The following is a 19,968-nucleotide window of genomic DNA, read 5'->3' as shown; positions in this document are numbered from 1 at the left end:
CTAACCAAGAACAAGTTTAAAACAAGAACAGGAAGAAAATGATAACCTGTAGCAATACATTTTGTGGCTAATTCTGCATGGCGGTCGCCATCGCTACTCAGGCTTTGTTTGAATATCAAGAACCACATTCTTAGAAGGTTGACTTGCCAACTCTTGAACTGTCTTAGCCAGCTCCGCCAGAACTGTACTTACGAACGATGGATCTCTTTCACTACCAACCACACCGACGTGCATCTGCCCACCTCTGAAGTAAGAAACAAGCTTGATGGGATGAGTGGCATCTCCATCAGGGTTAGCTATGTCTACTTTGCAACTCCCCCCTGCAAAAGGCATGGTATCAAAATCTTCAAAGTCCTGGTGATGAGTGACGGAGTCAAAGAATTCCACTTGTCCTGACCACAGCACACATTCCTTTGAAATCCTCTCAAAGCCCACAAAGTCATGCATAGCAGATTGTGCAGTCTGTCTCTGAACAAATCGCAGAAGATCCATGGCCGTCCACTGGGATTCGAATAAAATACGGACAGGTGTGAGTTGATAACAGGGCCCCATGACGTCTTCCACATTTGCCATGGCGATGTTCCGACCCGAAGTAACTGTTCCGAAAGTGACATCTGGTCTATTGAGGCGACGAGCGAGCACCAGCGCCCATGATGCCGTGAGTAGACTCGCAGTCGTAATGTCTTCAAGAGGGGCGAAGATATCTACGGGCTTTGTGTGGAATATTGATCTATCCCTAGGTTCTGATGATTTTCCTTGGAGAACAGAGAGAGACGATCCACTGAGGAGTTTTGCCCAATATTTAATCCCTTCCGACTGAACGCGTTTTTCGCGGGTTGCTGCAATGTAAGACGAAAGTGGTTGGAAATTCTCCAACTTCCCTCCAGTATACAAGCTCTCTAGGTCTCGAAGGAGCCTAGGTAGAGATATACCGTCGTACAGGGCATGCGACAGGCCTAGGATAAGACATGAGCGATTATCAGTTCCTTGAACTAGGAAAATCTTAAAAAAAGATGAACCTAGTTTAAAGTCTGATTCGATGTCCTTCGTGCAAAGGTTAGCGACGTATTTTTCAATATCAACGTCTGCCGTCCACTCAACCACCGGAACTTCTAGATTGCTCAAAACAATCTGGAAGAAGGTCGAGTCGTGTTCAATGAAAACGGTGCGTAGGATGTCGTGGGTTTTGGTCAGCTCTTTGCAGGCGCTGGACAGTCTGTCTTTATCAATTTCTTTGTCAAAGTACATCATTGTGTATTGTACAGACGTCCGTGGGGATTGGATGGTTCCTCTTATGTCAAGTGCCTGAGAATCCGTCACGGGATAGGCATCTTGAACTAACCAACTTGGCTCGTTAAGTTTAGGGCGAACAACTTCAAACAAGAAAAGGTCAATATCCAAATAAGGGACAGTCGAGAAAGGTTTGTAATCTATAACCTCCTGCTTCGATAGACAGTCTACTTTCAAAACCTTGGCCGCTTCGCCCAGGCGCATATGTTGAAAGATATCAGCCACGGTCAAATTGTGACCTTCTGCTCGTAATATTGAGACCAACTTCATTGCAAGAACTGAATCGCCGCCCAGACGGAAGAAATTGTCGTCCACGTCAATCCGCTCTGAGGGAATTCCCAATATGGTTGCCCAAAAGGTTTGGAGAATACTTTCTGCACGCGTGAACTTTTTCTTGCCGGAGCTTTCTGCCCATATCTTATGCAAACTTTCACGAAGCCGTGTAAATAAATCGGACGATATCTCCGAAACTAGATGATTTAACAAGTTGCGGTCGACGAGGTTCGCTTTGGAAGGTAATTTATCCACAACGACGTAAGCAAACGGAACCATATATGACGGAAGAGAATCATTTATGAATTTGTCGAGTCTTCTCAATGCCGTAACTAGAGTGGTTGAGACAGAGGGGCATATAGTCATCTCAAACCCTTGGGAGCCCGGCACATCACACCTTATCACATGCGGCGTTGATAGCAGCTTGATAGCGTCTCCGTCAAATACCTGTTGCTCTACAAAAACGAGAAGTTCATGCTCTGATCTCTGCCCATCCATAATTGATCCAGAGCTGGTAATCGCCGCAGCAGCATGACTTGCAGGTGGGAGATATCGCATCAACTGAGATTCAATTTCGACAATATGAACTCCATGCCCTTTGACTGTTACTATATCCGCTTTCCTACCAACAAAGATCAAGCGACCATCTTCATGTAGCCGTACCATATCACCTGTTGATTTGACTTCACCTTTTCGACCTCTAAAATTTGAACTTCCAGCCATAAGCCAAGGTGGAGATACAACAATCTCTCCAGGATCGACGGCTTCTTCAAGCCAAAGCTCACCGACACAGCCGATAGGTGACAGTAGAGATGGATTACGTGCATCGCACACCCAGGGAGTTATCGAATTTGTATAAGTTGACTCTTTCTTGATATTCACCTCACTTGGGATTCTTTCCCATAACTCGTATAAGGGTTGTTGAGTTTTGTTCCATTTCCAAATTTGATCCAATTCGTCTTCTGGAAGAGATGATATCTGATCCATTCGCTGCGATGCATTGTTCATAAACTGATAAACGACTGTTTCGAAATGTCTGAGAACTCTTTTCATCTGTGTGGGCTTAATCAGGCTACTGTCGAAGCTTGCACACACTCTAAAGCCATTTTTCCGTATTCCGCAAGCAAGCATCAATGGGTAAGGGTTGAAATGCAGGGCTTCGAGTACAACATCTCCTTGTTGAAATCCTAGGTCAAGACCCGTATACTCAGGTTCTGGCTGTATGACCAAGCCTGTTGGTGCTTCGCACGCGTGTTGAGCATCCTGGCTGACCTTTCTGATGTTTTGCATTCCCATATGCTGGTATGGGGTGCGAGCTAACATTCCTTGTTGTATCATACGTAGGTATTTCTCAACGGAAGTAGATCGATGCACATTGATACGAACTGGTACCGTTGCAATCAAGGGACCAATTATACTTTCAACTCCCGGCAGCGGGATATCCCTTCCCATAAGGGTCTCACCAAAAACAACATCATCACACCCTGTATATTGTGATGCTACGAACGCCCATGCACCTCGGATAAGTGTTGCAGTTGTGAATTGTAGCATGGAGCTAGTTTCGAAAGTAATATGATGCTCTATCATTGAATCAGCAGTAGGTAGGTAGTCTCTAGATGGTAGACGGGGGAATTGGGGCCCAACGGCATCATTCAATTCTTGTTGCCAGAAGCTTTTCGAAGCAGCTTCATCAGTATCGTGCACAAACATGGAAAAGTCTCTCATCTCTGTCTGCACCTCAACAGGCTGTCCTCGCAAAACGTCGCTGATCATTTTAAGAACCAAAGGCTCGGACCATCCGTCGTAGAGTGCGTGATGAACCGTCCACACCATATAACACCTGCCATCCTTTGAATTTTCGACAATTGCATATCGAGCTAGCCGTTGACCAAGATCCATCCTATCATTCTTATCGTTCTCCAGATAACTCTCCAGGTCGTCCGAGTAGTTCCATTCAATTCCTTCTTTTATGACAACTTGCTGAAGACCAGGGTCCTGCGTTTGGACCAGGCGAGTGCGTATGATAGGGATAGCTGCCACAACTTCTTCCCATGCTTCTCTCAAAGCGGTTGGACTAGTATGTGAAGGAATAACCGCAATTCTCTGAGCCACATAAGGCTTAGCTGATTTAAGTGAGAACGTAAACAAGGACTCCTGAGTAGGTGTACAGGGATAAATGTCTTCAATGTTTTCCCGGTTAATTCCACAAACAGCCGACACTTCAATGCAAGCGCTTTCGACACCCTGGGTGATCATTGAAAACAAAGGAACCGTCCCTACCGTCGAGATATTGCAATTTCGAGTAATTCTAGCCATTGTCTCGAGCGTCGGGTGCTCAAAAATATCCGCCACAGATATTTCCAAGCCTTGTTCCCGGCAGATTGGAACTAGTTTCATTGCTGTTAAAGAGTCGCCCCCTAATGTGAAGAAATCATCCTCCAATCCAATGACTTCAATCTCCAATTTCAAGGCCTGACTCCAAGCGTCGCGCAATTTTTCTTCAAGACCACTCAAATGTCGTTGAGGGGTAGCCGTGACTCTCTTCTTTAGCTGCCGTAAGTCTACTGTGATTCCAAACTGCCTCAATCGCTGGCGATCTGTTTTACCTGAAATCAAAACAGGAATGTAGTTAATGGGTATGTATGCGATCGGTATCATGTATCGCGGCAATACGTTTGCTAAATGCTCTTCGGCCCCGGAGAGTGTTTTTTGCAGCTTATCATCAAATTCTTTAGTCCTCAAATCCACATCCTCCGACCTTTTAGAGGGATTTGATGCAATAAACCCTACCAACACTTTCTGGCTGTCGGATCCTGGGGGTGTAATTACCTCTGCAATCACACTTGTTTCTGATGGCAGTACGGTCTTAAGCTGACTTTCAATTTCTCCAAGTTCAACGCGTTGTCCACGGAGCTTTACTTGAGTATCTTTTCGTCCCGCAAAAACTATACCCCCGGAACCATCTGGGTCGTACTTTCCAAGATCACCGGTCTTGTACAAGCGGCCCCGGCGGCCAGCGTGTCTTCCGTGCCCTGTCATAAGCCATTTTGGATTTTCAATGAAAGACATTTTGGTTTTTTCTGGACTATTCAAGTACCCTTGGCCCACAATTGGACCTTCCACTAGTAGCTCACCCACAGCTCCGACCGGCATCAACGACTCGTGATCATCGGGGTCGACAATCCAAATAAGAGCACCATTTCCTGGTCCAATGGAAATATAATCTCTCCCAGTAGCTGCGCTACTGTTTACTGTGCAACCTATTGTGCATTCACAAGGACCATATCCTATGATGATCCTCGTTTTCTGCCCCCACAGCATGACATCTCTTACTGAAGCCGCCTCTCCCCCAAGGCCAAGACCACTAAGGGATGCGATAATATCTGCATCCAGAACTCGGGCGACTGAGGGAGTAAGTCCGGCGTAGTTCACTTGCATTTCTCGTATAGCCCCATTTATGTTATTCATTCGATCTTCGTCCGATGGAATACACAGACAGCCACCATTTCCCAATGTTAAAAGCATACTATCGATACTGACGTCAAATGCATAAGACGCGAAATCAAGGACTCTAGAGTCCTCTGTGTATCCAACCGCTTTTGCTCGAGGAATGGCACTACTTGTATAATTTTCGTGTGAAATCTTCACTCCTTTTGGAGTTCCTGTACTTCCAGATGTGAAAATTATGTACATCAGGGTTGAAGGAGGAATCACAGGTAATTTCGATCTAGTTTGCACCTTCAGAGCATCTGCAAATGTGTTGGCATTCACAACGAGGACTTTTCCACCTGGTATAATTGACATTCCCAGTGAACTCTGAATGCGCGACGTGACGATTGTACTAGCCACGACTTGCTTGGCCATATTTTGCAGACGAGTTAGAGGGAGTGTCGGATCCATGAGTACCAAAGTTGCTCCGGATTTCATCACTGCAAGTACGGCAACGATGGTCCACTTTGACTTTTCAAAACATACAGGTACAAAATCTTGTAACTGAACGCCATTTTCCTTCAGCGAGTGCGCCAGAAATGTAGAGTAATGATCAATTTGGCTGTAGGTTAAGTCGCCATCCCATGACGATATCGCGACTTTATTCGGATTTCTCTGGGCTTGTTCTGTAATAACATCGTGCATACAGAAGCTGTAAGAAGGAGGTACATGGCAGTTTAACCGCCATATGTCCTCTAAATCCCGCTCTGTTGGTTGAAGACAGCCTATAATGGACATCCGCGGATTCGAAATACACATCTTGATGGTATCGACTAATATCTGGGCCTGTCTCAGTACTGTAAATTGGGGTATACCATGGGTATTCCATATTGGGCGTATACAAAGCTGATCATTTTCAAAACGTGTTTCCATATGGATGATGTTCTTTGGATCAGTATTAGCCTAGCAGAAACATAGCGTGAACCATGGCTTACATCATCTTTAGCAGTCTCATTGGTTTTCGATAGAGATCCAGTACTCAAGAGAATGGAGGCAGGATAAGAGGTAAGTTCGGGCTGACTTGGCATAGTACTTTTGATGTGGTCAAAGACGACTGCGGCAGCTTGTTCGACATCCATATTCAAATCAGGTGCAACCTCAGCCGTTGACAAGGAATTTTCTTTTGGTTCATGTTCAATATCTCTGGTATAGCCTTTATATGCCCAATCGCAGGTGACTAGGCCGTCCTCTTGGGTGCGCAAAAGCACAATAAGCCAGGATAAGAGCAATATGTCCTCTCTCATGCCAGTTGGCGTAGTAATTTGATTAGATGCAAACCCAGCAACCTTGAAATGGGCGAAGCCATGCTTGCCATTTTCGTCAATGGAATTTAGACCAAGAGAGTCATGGTCTGAAGAAAATATATCCTTCCTATGTAGGTAACCCATTCTAGTACCAGTCCAGGATTCCTTGTTTCGAGGTTGCACTGCCGTTGATATCTCAATAACAGATATTAAAACCGTATCAGTCGCTCTTTAATTCTTTATTCATCTATTGTGGACCTGAGTAGACCATACTATACATAAGATGATTGTTATTATAGTATTCAGACAGACAGCATTACTTGGAAGCTTCGTACGCCAAGTGTCTTTAATCCGACCGAGATCGGCCAGTACAGATAGCTGCCAACCTTGCACTTGTTAGAACTGATGGTACGATACAATACATGAGGGGCTCGGTGTTTTCGTTTGAATGCAATAAGTAAGACACTAAAACAGAGCTCCATAGGACGGTCCACATCTTGCCACCAAAATTTCTTCTATTTTTTTAGTTGCTCTGGGTATCGTCGCATGATCGCTACGGAGGGCCAATGGTTGGGCACCTCGTTCCACTTCCAAGACTAGCTCGAAATCCGAAGCGCAATCTAATCAGATTAATTTAGTCTGGATATATTAGCCTAGGCCCACTGAGTGCCCATTGCACCACATATGTACATAACTTGCGTGAACCACTTCCCGTTGACGAAAATCCCTGATTATAAGACCGTCACGAAATTACCTGTAACGGAAGACTTCAAGCCTCGGGTATTGTAATTCGTATGTTACCTTACAAGGGTTTTACGTGTATTATTATATCGCGACCCCACCTTCTCACCAGCGTTTTTAATTTATTTTTTTTGCATGGGAAAAGTGTGATTTCCTAGCTAGATATGAGTAAACTAGTCCACAACGCATTCCCACGTTTTATAACACAATGGACACAGCTCACATGAAGCCGATGTCGGAAATTCGCTGGGTTTGAGATTCTTCTGGCTTACAACATTGTATATAATTATAACAAGCTTAACAATTTTCTCATGTGATTCTGAGAATCCTTAAGCTATTTCACATACCCTTCGTGGTATCAACGATTTGATCGCCAATATACTTTCGTTTTCGATCATGGTTTCCAAATTCTGGCCTAAAGGAGGTATTTCCGGTATCTTACATCATTATGTACGTGATTGTGCTTTTTTCCCCCATGCGTCTAAAACCAACCGATTAGATACCTAACAAATATGAATTTAGACAGAGACTCTCGTCACCTTTGAATACAGTTCCAGCGCCTTTGTTCAACCTCATAGCCTTGTTTTTATTGGCGGCCTCGGAGATGGCCTTGCAACAACGTCGTATATGTCCGATCTCGTCCGGGCATTGCAGCCAACGGAATGGTCCCTCTTTACATTGAATTTGACTTCATCATACCAATCCTGGGGCCTTGGACATCTGGACAGAGACACAGACGAAATTGCCGAATGTGTTAAATATATCAAAGACTATAAGAAAAGCAAATTTGGTTCGGGGAAAATCGTTCTCATGGGGCATTCGACCGGAAGCCAATGTGTTCTCCACTATCTATCCCAGCAAAATCCTCACACAAAGACACACAACTTTGATGCGAGTCTTGAGCATGTTCAGCGCCTTCCCATTGACGGGGCGATTATGCAGGCACCTGTCTCAGACCGAGAAGCAATTCTCTGGGTTTTGAAGGAAGGAATAGGAGGCAGGTCGCCTAACGAGGTTCAAAAAATATACAGAAAACTAGAAGTCATGGCTAAAGAAGCTTGTCACACTGATGACGAATTTGATACCATTCTGCCTTTGTCAATGACTTCACAGATTGGTTATCCCGCCAACACGCCAATCAGCTGTCGAAGGTTTTTGAGTCTCAATAGCCCCGAGAGTCCTGCATCTCCCCAAGAGGATGACTTGTTCAGTTCAGATTTGGGTGAAGAGCAGCTACGCCAAACATTTGGGATGATTAAGCAACGACGGCTTTTGAATGGTAAATTCATGGTATTATTTTCCGGGGCAGACCAATCCGTCCCAGACTGGGTTGACAAAGAAAAATTACTATTGCGATGGAGGAATGCTACTGATCACAACGGGGAGGAAAAAATCTGGGATCAAGATCGAAGCGCAGTTATACCTGGTGCTTCTCATGCCTTGAGCAATGACGATCAAGCGGAGCCACGGAAGTTCCTGGTTCAAAGAGTACTGGGATTTCTACAATCATCAGTGGGACAACCCCCGAGGTTTAACGCACCGGAAGTGTGAGAAACAAACAAAAGTCCTTCCCCCGATATAAATGATATCGTTAAAAGAAGTTTATGCGACCATTGGTATAGTAGAATGAAATGTTTCATTTGCGATGTAACATCCTTTTTAGTCACATAATCATTAAAGAACAAGAAAAAACGAAACCTGAATATATCCAACAAGGTAATGTATTTATTTATTGATAGAATAATAAACCTATCTATCAATCAATGATGCTTTTAGAACCATTAGTCAAGAAACGCCGAAATTGGTATGTCTTTGGATGAATATCAAGACGTAGTACCAATAGGTACTCTTAGGTGACTTGGACAAACCCACAGAGGTTGTGTTGACTCCCTGTGATGCCTGTTCATTTCAACTAACATTATTCCGCAACCGTTTGATGCATAACGTTCGCCCGATAGCTTTCCGATCTTTCTAACAGTTCCTCATGTGATCCGTGATCAACACATTCGCCAGAGTCGATCAAGAAAATAATGTCTGCATTTTTTATGGTGTGCAGACGATGGGCAATTGCAATGACAGTAATTCCTCTGACGGCCTTTTGAAGTCCATCTTGCAGCAGTTTCTCGGATTCGGCGTCCAACGCACTGGTCGATTCATCTAAGATAAGCAGCTTCGGTTTGCGAACAAGGGCTCGAGCAATAGATAATCTTTGCTTTTGACCCCCCGAAAATTGATTACCGTTAGGTCCACACATGGTTTTATAACCATCCGGGAGCGCTTGAATTGTTTCGTGAATGTTAGCCAGTTTACAAGCCTCTTGTATTTCATCTATGCTGGCTTCGGTCCCTGATCTAGCCCCAAGACCAATATTAAACTCGATAGTTCCTTCAAAAAGGACACTTTCCTGCGGTACTAATGCAATCGTGTCGCGAAAAGATGTTTCCCGATGTTTCGTCACATCGACGCCATCAATCAAGATAGATCCAGACTGTGGGGTATAGAGTCGTTCAACAAGCGAGATTATTGTTGATTTACCGGCACCACTTGGACCGACAAGGGCGCAGAACTTGCCAGGCGTGATATCAATGCTGAGACCCTTTAATACTTTGACGTGTGGTCGAGCGGGATATGAAAATTGGATGTCACGTAGTTGTACACTTGAAGCAAGGTTACTGCTAATACGAGAGTGTTTCGATTCGACAATCGCTTCGGGGTCATTTTCTTTCAGGTATGGGATTGATGATTCACGGTCTGGAACATGGCCTTGCATTTTGTCTGACCCTATCTCGATGAGGCCCAAGATTCTGGCCATTGCAGCGCGGGCACTGGAAAGTTCGGGTGCCAGAGCAAACATCTGACTCCAAAGCAGAGCGCTGACAAGAAGTGAGAATACGACAATTAGGAACTGCGTCTGTGTATAATTGCCGACGATGATTTGTTTAGCACCCCACCAATAGGCTAGCGCATTTACAAGATTTCCGAAAAAGTAAGTTAGTGCTTGCCAAAAGCTTGCTTGCAGGGTGACTTTTGTCGTTTCCTTGCGAGGCCCCTTCAATGATTCCAGGTACGTTCTAAGCGTTTTTTCTTCAAGCGATAGGGATGCAATGGTTTTGATCGATGTAACTGCTTCGACGCCAATGTCAACTGATTTAGTATAAGCATTCTCATGCCGTTCTTCGAACTTGCCAAGAACATGAAGTTCCATAAGCCCTGCGCCAAGTAAGAGTGGAACTAAAGCAAGACACACCAGTGCTATTCTCCAAGCTATTATATGTGTCAATATAATTGCTGCAATGAGGTTGACAGTGATAGAAAATAGAGTTCCAATGACGGAGCCGCTCAAACCAGCCAAAGCGCTGCCATCCCTGGTAATATAGGAGAGGAGTAATGGTGGAGTCCGTCCTTGAGACTGATGCCATTGCAGGTCCTGGTCAAATAATGACCTGAATGATAAAACCCTAACGGTGTAGACAATCTTCTCGGAAACACAGCCAAATCCGGTCCAACTAGCCACATTAGCAAAGAACTCGATGATCGCTAGTACGAAGAACATGAGTCCAAAGAAGTTGCCATGGGATCTAATGCTATCTGCACTCTTGCAAGTATTCAAACTTCCAACAGTATTTCCGAAGATAACAGCCTCACCAGAAAAGGCTCCGCCAACGATAGTGGAACCAAGAAGTGCCAGGAGAAGCATGAGAAGATGTGGTCTCAACGTCGGACCGTAACCATGCAGTACAGCCCACAAAGATTTTGATGGAGTTTCTGGCTCTTCATATTCCTCTTCTTTCCTTGTATCAGATACTATATCTTCCCTTATCGACAGTTCAGTGCTTTCGACGTTTTCACTGTCCTTTCCGAGACAGCCATCTATCGAAGAGGATTGATCAGAGTCGCTAATGGTATCCTCGTTGATGGAATTTTCACTATTCGTAGATGTAGATCTCAAAGTTTGCAACCTAACCAGATCTGCGTAACTCCCATTCTTAACCATCAATGTCGAATGGTTTCCTTCTTCCACTATGCGACCCTTGTGCATAACGATAATATTGTCAGCTTCGGTTACCGTCGAAAGACGATGTGCAATGGTAATCATAGTTCGGCCGCTAGAGATCTTCGAGATGGCTCGTTGGATACGTCGTTCGCTTTGCGAATCGAGAGAAGCCGTCGCCTCATCCATTATGAGAATTGTCGGGTTCTTGATCAGTGCCCTAGCTAGGGCTACTCTTTGCTTTTGACCACCACTGATTAAGCGGCCACTCGAGCCTACAACCGTGCCATATCCATGCTGCAATGCTGTAATGAATTTATCTGCATCTGCGAGTGATGCAGCATTTTTGACCAACTTAATGATTTCAGCCATATTCGCACCGCGTTTGTCTGCCGCAACATCTAGATCCATACCATCCCTTACTTCTCCTGCCATATCTGCCAGGTCAGAGCCGATTAATATCTTTTTTAAGTGTGCGTGAGCAGGGTTACTCGAGTTAATCAAACCATGCGCAATATTCTCTAAAAGAGAGCGATCGAGAAGAGACGGCTCCTGCTGCACGAGACTCAGGAAACCTCTTAGATCATGAGTGTTGATAGAGCTAAGGTCCTGCCCATCAAGGAGGATTTGTCCCTCTGTTGGATCGTATAACCTGGTAACCAGCCCTGCGATTGTCGATTTCCCACTGCCTGAAAGCCCCACAATGGCAGTATGCTGCTTTGGAACAATACGGAGGTTGACCTGATCGAGAACAGTGATTTCAGGCCTAGATGGATACTTGAAGGAAACATTTTTGAATTCAAACCCACCGTCAGCTTGTGAGAAGCGCAGCCCTGACGAGGTAGTGCCGTCAATCAGTGGCTCGCGACTAATATCTTCGCTCAACTTGTGGAATGATGCAACAGCTGCCACGAAGAGATGGAGAAATGGCGCAACTTGGCTCAGCAGTAAGGTGGCTTTTTATCGTGTTAGCTCAGTGACATTATAACTTAGATGTAATATAAGATAGACTTACCTTCAATAAGTATAAAGATCACTGTGAAGGTAGCACCTACGGTGGCCCCAGCTGAGTCCGAACGCACTGCATCAGCGATACGTCTACTGCCTTGCCAAAATGCTAGCCCATTCGCAGAGTAGGCGATAAAATACAAAAAGCCGGACTGTATGCCAACTGCTGTGGCCTTTTTCAAGCCTTCCGTTTCCGAAGCTTTAAGAGCACTGGAAAACTTCTTTTCTAGCCTTGTGTTCGCACCGAATGCCTGTACTACAACGATATTGGAAAGTGCCTCCGATGCAATTGACGCAGCAGTAGCGGCATAATCCGACATCATCACAGAATATTTCTCGATGTAGTGGCTTCCGATAAACGACATTAGAAAATACGCCGGAACTAATGAAATAAGCATTGCCGCAAGTGTGTAATCTTTTATAAAGGCCACTATATACGCTGTGGCAAAAAAAGAGAAACTTGAGAGACATATTCCGACTTTTTCAGATGTACCGGAACGAATTGCTTGGATATCACCACTAAGTCGGGACGCAACTTCTCCTGGGGGGAGATTGTCGAAGAAGGATGGCTCTTGTCGAAGCAGGCTCTTGAGGTAGCTTTCTCGCAATCTTTGCGCCAGTCGTGAACCGTATAGACTCCAACACGAAAGGTGGGCATATATCAATACAAACTGAGCGATGGCCAAGTATACAATTATCAGAATTTTGTTATTGATGCTGTGTTGATAAGACGGCCCAGAGTCAGACGATTCCGATGAATCGCATGTTACTGCATTGAAGTCGTTGAGAAGTTGGCCGAATAGAATCCCAATCAATGGGAACGGAACTCCAGATGCTATTGCACAGGATATAGCTGCCAGGAGCATGCATATATCAAACTTTGAAGGGTTGCCAGCCAATAATAGACTAGGATAGCCTGCAAGCTTCTTCATGAACCGTACCATAGCTCGAAATCGTCAATAGTTCCTTGAGCCTAGTCGTAGTTATCGTATATGTGAACAGAGCTCTTCTGACTATTTCGCCGTCTAGAAGTGGTTGACTCTTCAATAACGCTGTATTGGTAGCAAGCTGGGCTGCCGCCACAACAATCGTATTATTGTGCTATTACTTTGAACAGCCTCGTTCGTGTTATCGGGATACTGATGCAGGTGCCATTGCAAGTTACAAACTTTCGGCTAGGGATATTGCAGATATTCGAGAAATAATTGAATTTAACTTCCGACATCGGGTCTAATTGTAAGTTCTGACATCTGGATTAATGGCTAATAATTACAGTTCTAGATAGCGATCTTAACCTTGTATACTTTACCTGTGCTGTACAATAATACAAAGCGGGATGTAATATAAACAAAGTTTCGGTACCGTCTGTAATAGAAAAATTGCCCTGACAACCTAGAAAGTCCCAGTTTAATGTACATCTACCAGAACGATTGAAAAGCCATGTGGGTAATTAGGTGGCCAGAAACGGGAGGAAATTAAAGCACTCGGAACTTTTCTTCTTCTTACTCAATGAAAACACCACTATGAATACGTAATACTAAATAATGCATCACATCCTTTGAAATACCACCGACAGAATCCCCCGATATATTTTCTAATTACTATTCCGCAAAAAAGGCCTACATATAACCGTCTAGTTAAAGTTGGGACTCTTTTTGAGAATGATCGCATTAACTACAAGTTTCCAGCTAATAGGCTTTGAATATGTAAAATTTACTATCTCCGACTGAGCAGTTGTAAGAAAAGTACATCCCCATACTCCATGCATTTAGAACACAGAATCTTATCAAACGAGGGTTTTCTCAGATCAAGATTGAAACATGCAAAGTTTCAAATCCAACTCGCATTAACTAAACTGACGTACCTGGGGATCTAACAATGTCATCGGGAATGAATGATCCACGGCGCAGCAACTTATGCAAGTTTTCCAGGGAAGCTACAGTTTCGCGTTCCAAGCTGCACGATCAGCCGATTCCAATGGCCGTTCTCGCCCATCCCAGAATAATGGGCACAACTGAAACCATTTTTCTCGGCTACAGACCGAGTGAACCGACCGCTTATGATCTAGATCAACATACTTACCGATGGTCAGACCCTGGGAATTCTCATATGATAGTATAGTTGAGCCACTCGCTCGTGGCTCGCCTACTACGTTTGCTGTTCGTGAATCGTCCAGAAAGCAGTAGTGAATGCAGCTAGAGTACCATGCATTGACCCGCTGAGGTCCTCTAAATGACGCGTCCCCAACCAGGGAGTGACGTCCTCGGTCGTAGTCTCCAGCGTCGTAATGAGCGCCATAGTGATCCTCCTGTAAAATACATCAGTGTCAATTATTCGTTGAAGAAATATCATAAGATCGGAACTCACTTTTGACCAATACAGTTCGAAATAGGCGAAACGGGATTCGTTGAACCGTCCGAACAAGCAAAGAACATGAGGATCAAAATGTAGTTTTCGCAGATATTCACGATGCTGCTCTAATGTCCCGGTCTCATTCCAGCCTTTCGCAACGCGGGGATCATTTTGCCACTTATTAAAAAGCTTCAGATCACTGTCATTCTCCCAATCAACCACCTCAAGTGAGAAATGCTCGTTGAGCTCCGGAATGTAGCGACTGTATACTATTGAACCTGGATATGGCTTTTTCCGGCGTATCGGATGGCGAGCATAAACTGGTTCTCCTGGGAACTTCATCGTGAATTGATAGCTCTCTGGCATAGCTGGATATTGAGCTGAGGATCTTCTCAAAGGACCATCGGTGGCATCACCAACTGCCCAAATAGGACGAGGGCCCATAGGAGAGGCGGCACCTTGCCAGAAGGCACTTCGAAGAACCAAGAGACTTTCTGAGTTTACCATGTCTTTCTCCTTTGCAAACCATCTTTCCGGACATTCAATTCCGAGGCCAGTCAAAAGCAATTCCGTTCGCACAATGTCTTTCCCTGAACCAAGCAAGCTAAGTCTGAAACACTCATAGGTTGGATGAGCAAGGTAGATAGCATGTATTACATTCCAAACTTGACCCAACGAAGGTGGGGTATTTTCTGACCATTGGAAGGTGGTTTCTGGGCTTCGAACTGCCCGAGCCCATGCACTATTATTAGACTCAGGAGGGCATTCATTCTTTGTTCTGAATGTCAAATCGTACCACGACAGCGAGTTATGGTGCAATGGTTCCGGTAATGTCCGTCCAATAGGTGTTTCTTCGTCTAATGTCAAGACAAACCTTGTTGGTGTTCTATTTTCAATCGCGAGCACCCGGTATGAAGCCAGGAAAGGGTGCGGGAGCTTAACCAGCGGATACAGGCCTTGTGCTGGTATTGAGGTGACAACCATTCTCTAGACTATAAAAGTTTTCGCTGTTTCGTGGATTCGAGATGACACTCACGGGTATGAATAATAACGATATATCTGAAAAAGGTTCATTTAATGACAGTTGGGAAATTTTTCTACAGGCCGTACGGAATCAAATAAGAATACAAGAAAACACTTTTAGGTTGCAACGAGTAGTTTCACGTGTTTGGGTTGTTCGAACCACTACTGAGCCGATGTTGCTGTATTAGTACCGATATCGCATCTCTCTAAGTTTAAAACAGTTCTAAAGCAAGACGGGCCAGGATCAGCATCCATGGTAAAGGCTGCGCTAACAATGACCATACACTTTTCTGGTAACATTCTATTATGAACAAGATATAAAGTAAAGTCCAAAAGTCTCGTGTCCAGTCATAATAAGCTTGTTGATCCTACCAATATCGTGGCAGAAGAACATTGTTGCAGCTCAAAAATGTCTCTAAGATCTAGACCTTCACAATTTCGGAATTTTTACCTATCCTTCCCGCACGAAAAAGTCCTTCTAATCACATTAAACCGTCCAGAAAAACTCAATTGCATTGATAAAGCGACGAGTCGCGAGATACAAGAAGTCTGGGACCTCTTCGATCGAGATGGAAGCTTATGGGTGGGCATCATTACAGGAACTGGAAGAGCATTCTGTACTGGGGCTGATCTAGAAGGTAAACTTGCCGCTCTCCATTCAAGACCGATGCCCTTCTGGCCATGAAATAACCCCCCTTGATTTGTATAGAATGGAACGAAATGAACAAAGCCGGAGTAATCAATGATATGGATGCTCCCGGTCTCGCTGGACTACCCCGTCGGAGTGGCAAGAAACCGATTATCGCAGCAGTGAACGGCATATGCATGGGAGGAGGTTTTGAGATGGTAGCCAATTGCGACCTCGTGTTAGCTTCATCCACAGCAATCTTTTCTTTACCCGAAGTAAAGCGAGGGATCGTCCCTGTAGCGGGCTGTTTGCCGCGGCTGACCCGCACCCTTGGATTACAACGGACTATGGATCTCGTTCTGACTGGCCGCACAGTCAATGCCGCAAAACTTTACGACTGGGGGCTTATCACACAAATAGTAGATGCTACTGATGAAGTTGCTGATGCTGCAATTCAACTTGCCTCACAAATGTGTCAAAACAGCCCAGATGCGCTATTTGTCGGTCGTCTCGGAGTTCGGCTGAGTTGGGAAACAAATAGCGTGGAGGATGCTGTGTCGGCACTAGCGGACCAGTGGTACCCTCACCTAGTCAAGGGCACCAATTTCACCGAAGGCATCCAGGCGTTTGTGGAGAAACGACCACCGAGCTGGGTGAACCCGAAGCTGTGAGACACAAGTACCAGAATTGCTTCAGCATAGCTAGAATTTCAATTTCGAATACGTAATAATAATCATACCTCACGCATTCAAATGTTTCTGTTGTACATAATGAGACGAATAAGGCCCGGATGTGTCCTCCGTAGCCGCGTAATAGTTTACACCCCTCGGTGGTGTCCTTTCGGTTGCCAAGTGCGCATTGCACACATTGTGGAGAATGGCCCACGCTATCATCTTATCAGATTGATTAGATATTGTGCGGCATTTTCTGAAAGTACAGTAGTAGCACAAGTGGGGTGGATGCTTTTTGTGTGTACTCGCCAAGGTACTTTTCGTTACACGAAATAGCACATTCGGTCGAATTTTGAAACATTTCGTTGGTATCTGGGTCGCAAAGCACGCTTCCTCGCACTATCCAGAGACTGAAATTGTAAGGCCGAATAATATTTATTTTCAAATTGTCAGTGTCAAATGATTTCAAATCGGGATTTGAGAGCGAAGTATACTTTTCGCGAATTCATACAAACCTAGGACGTAGCGATACGCCTAGTGTTGTATGTAACGCTTGTAATACGTGATTTCCGGTATGTTTTAATACGGTTAACGCTGAGACGGGAAATTCCGAAGGTCAGACCTATGGATCCATTAGTCCCACGAGGCTGGCAGCTACAAAGCATCTAATAACATTGCGTGCTTTGCCTTATTGACCCTTTCCTTAAAATGGGCATGGTCCCTGTGAGTGTCTTCGGTATTATCCTACGACTCGTTCCCTGAAGGAAGTGGGTGGTTAAGCGATGCCCTAAACCAAGCTAACGATAGTGGCGTACAGTAATGGGTAATCATTGGGTATAAGCAGGTGCAAATCGGGCTGATTGATGAATCCTTGTCGTATCAGATGATCTGATTAGATTTGCCCTCTGCTCTTGTCCAATCGGCCGTCCCACCTACTGCAGGTTATTGTCTTTTGTGGGACTTGGTGGGGACCTACATGTGGTCTTTTTCAGAGTACGTATATGCCAAGGTAGTAGTATGGAAAAACTTGTCGCGAATTACTGCACTCACCCACAAATGAGAGTTTACTGTTGGTTCTTCGATCCCTAGCCGATTCTAGATTTCGTATGGACTTGCAAACCGGCCGATTTCGGGGAGAACATCTACAAACGCTAGCGATCTGCATGTTCTATAAGTGTCAAAAATTTTCGTCTCATTCATGGTTGATAGGCCCTTGGCATTACTCTGCTCTTTCCTGGTAAAACACCATGGTCGTAATTCCCAAATTTCGAGCTGCCTTTCGTCGAAGGGCCATTGCTGATGCAGATATCTCGCCCGCCGTTACTACTGTCAATGAAAGTAAAGGAGCGTTTGTCGTAGCAGACAATTCCAATAATGAGGTCCAGCCAGAGCTTCCCAGTAACGATCTTCAACGGGGCGTGCGAGATGTTGAGGCGGTAACATTATCATGGTCCAAGGCATCACTGATCGCAGTGTTCGCAAAGTATGTGAAAATCTAACATTGGAATTTTGAATCTCCTTATATCTTTCCGGCTAACATGATTCAAAACAGCATATGGCTACTCTACTTCGTCAATGCAATGCAGAACAGTACTCTCGGCAATTTGATCCCTTATGTCACCAGTGCTTGGGAGTCTCACTCCCTTTTGAACGTTATTTCAATTGTCGCAAGTTCTATGTCCGCAGCAACATTTATCCCATTGGCTAAAATCATGGATACTTGGGGTCGAGCAGAGGGCTTCCTCTTGATGGCCGTTTTTTGTACCTTGGGACTAATAATTATGGCGACATGCAATGACCTTCCGACCTTCTGCGCTGCAAATGTAGGATGAGATACTCCTTTAAAATACATATTGACACTATATGTAAAGAGGCAATTGCTGACGGTTGCCATAACAGGTCTTTTATACCATTGGGTTTACTGGTATTACCTATTGCGTTGACGTGATCACAGCCGATGCATCCAAACTGAAAAATCGAGGTTTAGCATATGCCTTCACCTCCTCCCCTTATATCATCACTGCCTTTGCTGGCCCCTCCGCAGCCGACCGCTTTTACGATATTAACTGGAGATGGGGCTTCGGTTGCTGGGCAATTATTTTCCCCGTTGTGGCTGCACCTCTATATTTCATCTTGAAATTCAATCTGCAGAAGGCCAAAAAGGCCGGAATTTTACACGATGAAAAGAGCGGCCGGACATTGTTACAGAGTATCTGGCATTATATCATAGAATTCGATGGTAAATATTTTTATCTTCCTAGCAGAAGTGATGATAACTGACAAATTCCGAACAGCAATCGGTGTGATACTATTCTCTACCGGGCTTACTGTATTTTTATTGCCATTCACTATTGCCAATAGTGCCCCTAATGGCTGGGACACAGGGTACATTATTGCCATGATTGTTGTCGGAGTCGTCATGCTTTTCATCTTTATTATTCACGAAACCTTTTTGGCTCGAGTACCGATGTTCAACTTTGAATTTTTATCCGATCGAACTGTGATCGGTGCCTGCCTATTAGACGCAACCTATCAGCTTTCCTATTACTGCTGGAACAACTTATTCGGCTCTTTCTTGCAGGTTGTCAATGACCTGAGCATCGCCGAGGCTGGGTATGTCGGGAATACTTTTGACGTGGTTTCTGGTGTGCTCTTATTGTTCGTGGGCTGGCTCATTCGGAGGACTGGACGCTTTAAGTGGCTCTTGTATATCGCCGTGCCACTCTACATCTTTGCGCAGGGATTAATGATTTACTTCCGTCGCCCCAACCAATCAGTTGGTTATCTTGTCATGTGTCAAATCTTCATCTCTATTGGCGGTAGTATCTTTATCATTGTCGAACAGCTCGCCATTTTAGCTGCCGTCGACCATCAGCATGTCGCTGCTGCGCTCGCCTTGTTGAATGTCGTTGGCACTGTCGGCGATGCTATGGGCTCAACTATTTCTGGCGCAATCTGGACAAACACATTTGAAAATGCTCTCGAGCGTTATCTTCCTGCTTCAGCCCTCCCTGATATTGACAAGATCTACGGGGATCTTCCCACACAACTGAACTATACAGTCGGAAGCCCAACTAGGCTTGGGATCCAAGAGGCATACGGATATGGTCAGACTAGAATGCTTGCTGCGGGAACCGCCATTATGGGTTTGGCAATTGTTTGGACCTTGATGATTCGCAATATTGACCTTAAGAAAACTCCACAGGTCAAGGGCATGGTCTTTTAAGGCAGTGATTATGATACAAACCGAGTAGGTTA

The 19,968-nt window shown here is 44.8% G+C and overlaps 5 protein-coding genes across 5 annotated transcripts; 3 read left to right on the top strand and 2 right to left on the bottom strand.

Annotated features, from left to right (window-relative positions):
* Positions 1 to 93: 93 nt before the first annotated feature.
* BGW36DRAFT_432530 (nonribosomal siderophore peptide synthase Sid2) lies at positions 94 to 6,440 on the bottom strand (the record flags this gene model as incomplete). Its single annotated transcript, XM_046221146.1, has 2 exons — positions 94 to 5,937; positions 5,988 to 6,440. The coding sequence occupies 2 exons, from the start codon at positions 6,438 to 6,440 to the stop codon at positions 94 to 96; spliced, it is 6,297 nt and encodes a 2,098-aa protein (XP_046066935.1).
* A 993-nt stretch (positions 6,441 to 7,433) lies between these two features.
* On the top strand, positions 7,434 to 8,588 carry BGW36DRAFT_306697 (putative hydrolases or acyltransferase; the record flags this gene model as incomplete). The annotated part of the gene is made up of 2 exons (XM_046212172.1): positions 7,434 to 7,487; positions 7,560 to 8,588. The coding sequence occupies 2 exons, from the start codon at positions 7,434 to 7,436 to the stop codon at positions 8,586 to 8,588; spliced, it is 1,083 nt and encodes a 360-aa protein (XP_046066934.1).
* Positions 8,589 to 8,938: 350 nt separating this feature from the next.
* BGW36DRAFT_420199 (mating factor A secretion protein STE6-like protein) lies at positions 8,939 to 15,372 on the bottom strand (the record flags this gene model as incomplete). Its single annotated transcript, XM_046219492.1, has 7 exons — positions 8,939 to 11,693; positions 11,715 to 11,984; positions 12,044 to 12,982; positions 13,088 to 13,109; positions 13,145 to 13,211; positions 13,977 to 14,344; positions 14,404 to 15,372. The coding sequence occupies 7 exons, from the start codon at positions 15,370 to 15,372 to the stop codon at positions 8,956 to 8,958; spliced, it is 5,373 nt and encodes a 1,790-aa protein (XP_046066933.1). The 3' UTR covers positions 8,939 to 8,955.
* Positions 15,373 to 15,820: 448 nt separating this feature from the next.
* Positions 15,821 to 16,710, top strand: BGW36DRAFT_306461 (ClpP/crotonase-like domain-containing protein; the record flags this gene model as incomplete). Its single annotated transcript, XM_046212151.1, has 2 exons — positions 15,821 to 16,049; positions 16,121 to 16,710. 2 exons carry the CDS (start codon positions 15,821 to 15,823, stop codon positions 16,708 to 16,710), a joined length of 819 nt encoding a protein of 272 aa, XP_046066932.1.
* Positions 16,711 to 17,908: 1,198 nt separating this feature from the next.
* Positions 17,909 to 19,936, top strand: BGW36DRAFT_401101 (major facilitator superfamily domain-containing protein; the record flags this gene model as incomplete). Its single annotated transcript, XM_046218708.1, has 5 exons — positions 17,909 to 17,963; positions 18,055 to 18,193; positions 18,263 to 18,533; positions 18,610 to 18,949; positions 19,005 to 19,936. The coding sequence occupies 5 exons, from the start codon at positions 17,909 to 17,911 to the stop codon at positions 19,934 to 19,936; spliced, it is 1,737 nt and encodes a 578-aa protein (XP_046066931.1).
* Between the last annotated feature and the right edge of the window lie 32 nt (positions 19,937 to 19,968).

The sequence above is a fragment of the Talaromyces proteolyticus genome (genome assembly GCF_021365285.1).
Source record: "Talaromyces proteolyticus strain PMI_201 chromosome Unknown BGW36scaffold_13, whole genome shotgun sequence".
Lineage (NCBI taxonomy): Eukaryota > Fungi > Ascomycota > Eurotiomycetes > Eurotiales > Trichocomaceae > Talaromyces > Talaromyces proteolyticus.
This window is presented reverse-complemented; position numbering and strand designations above follow the sequence as displayed.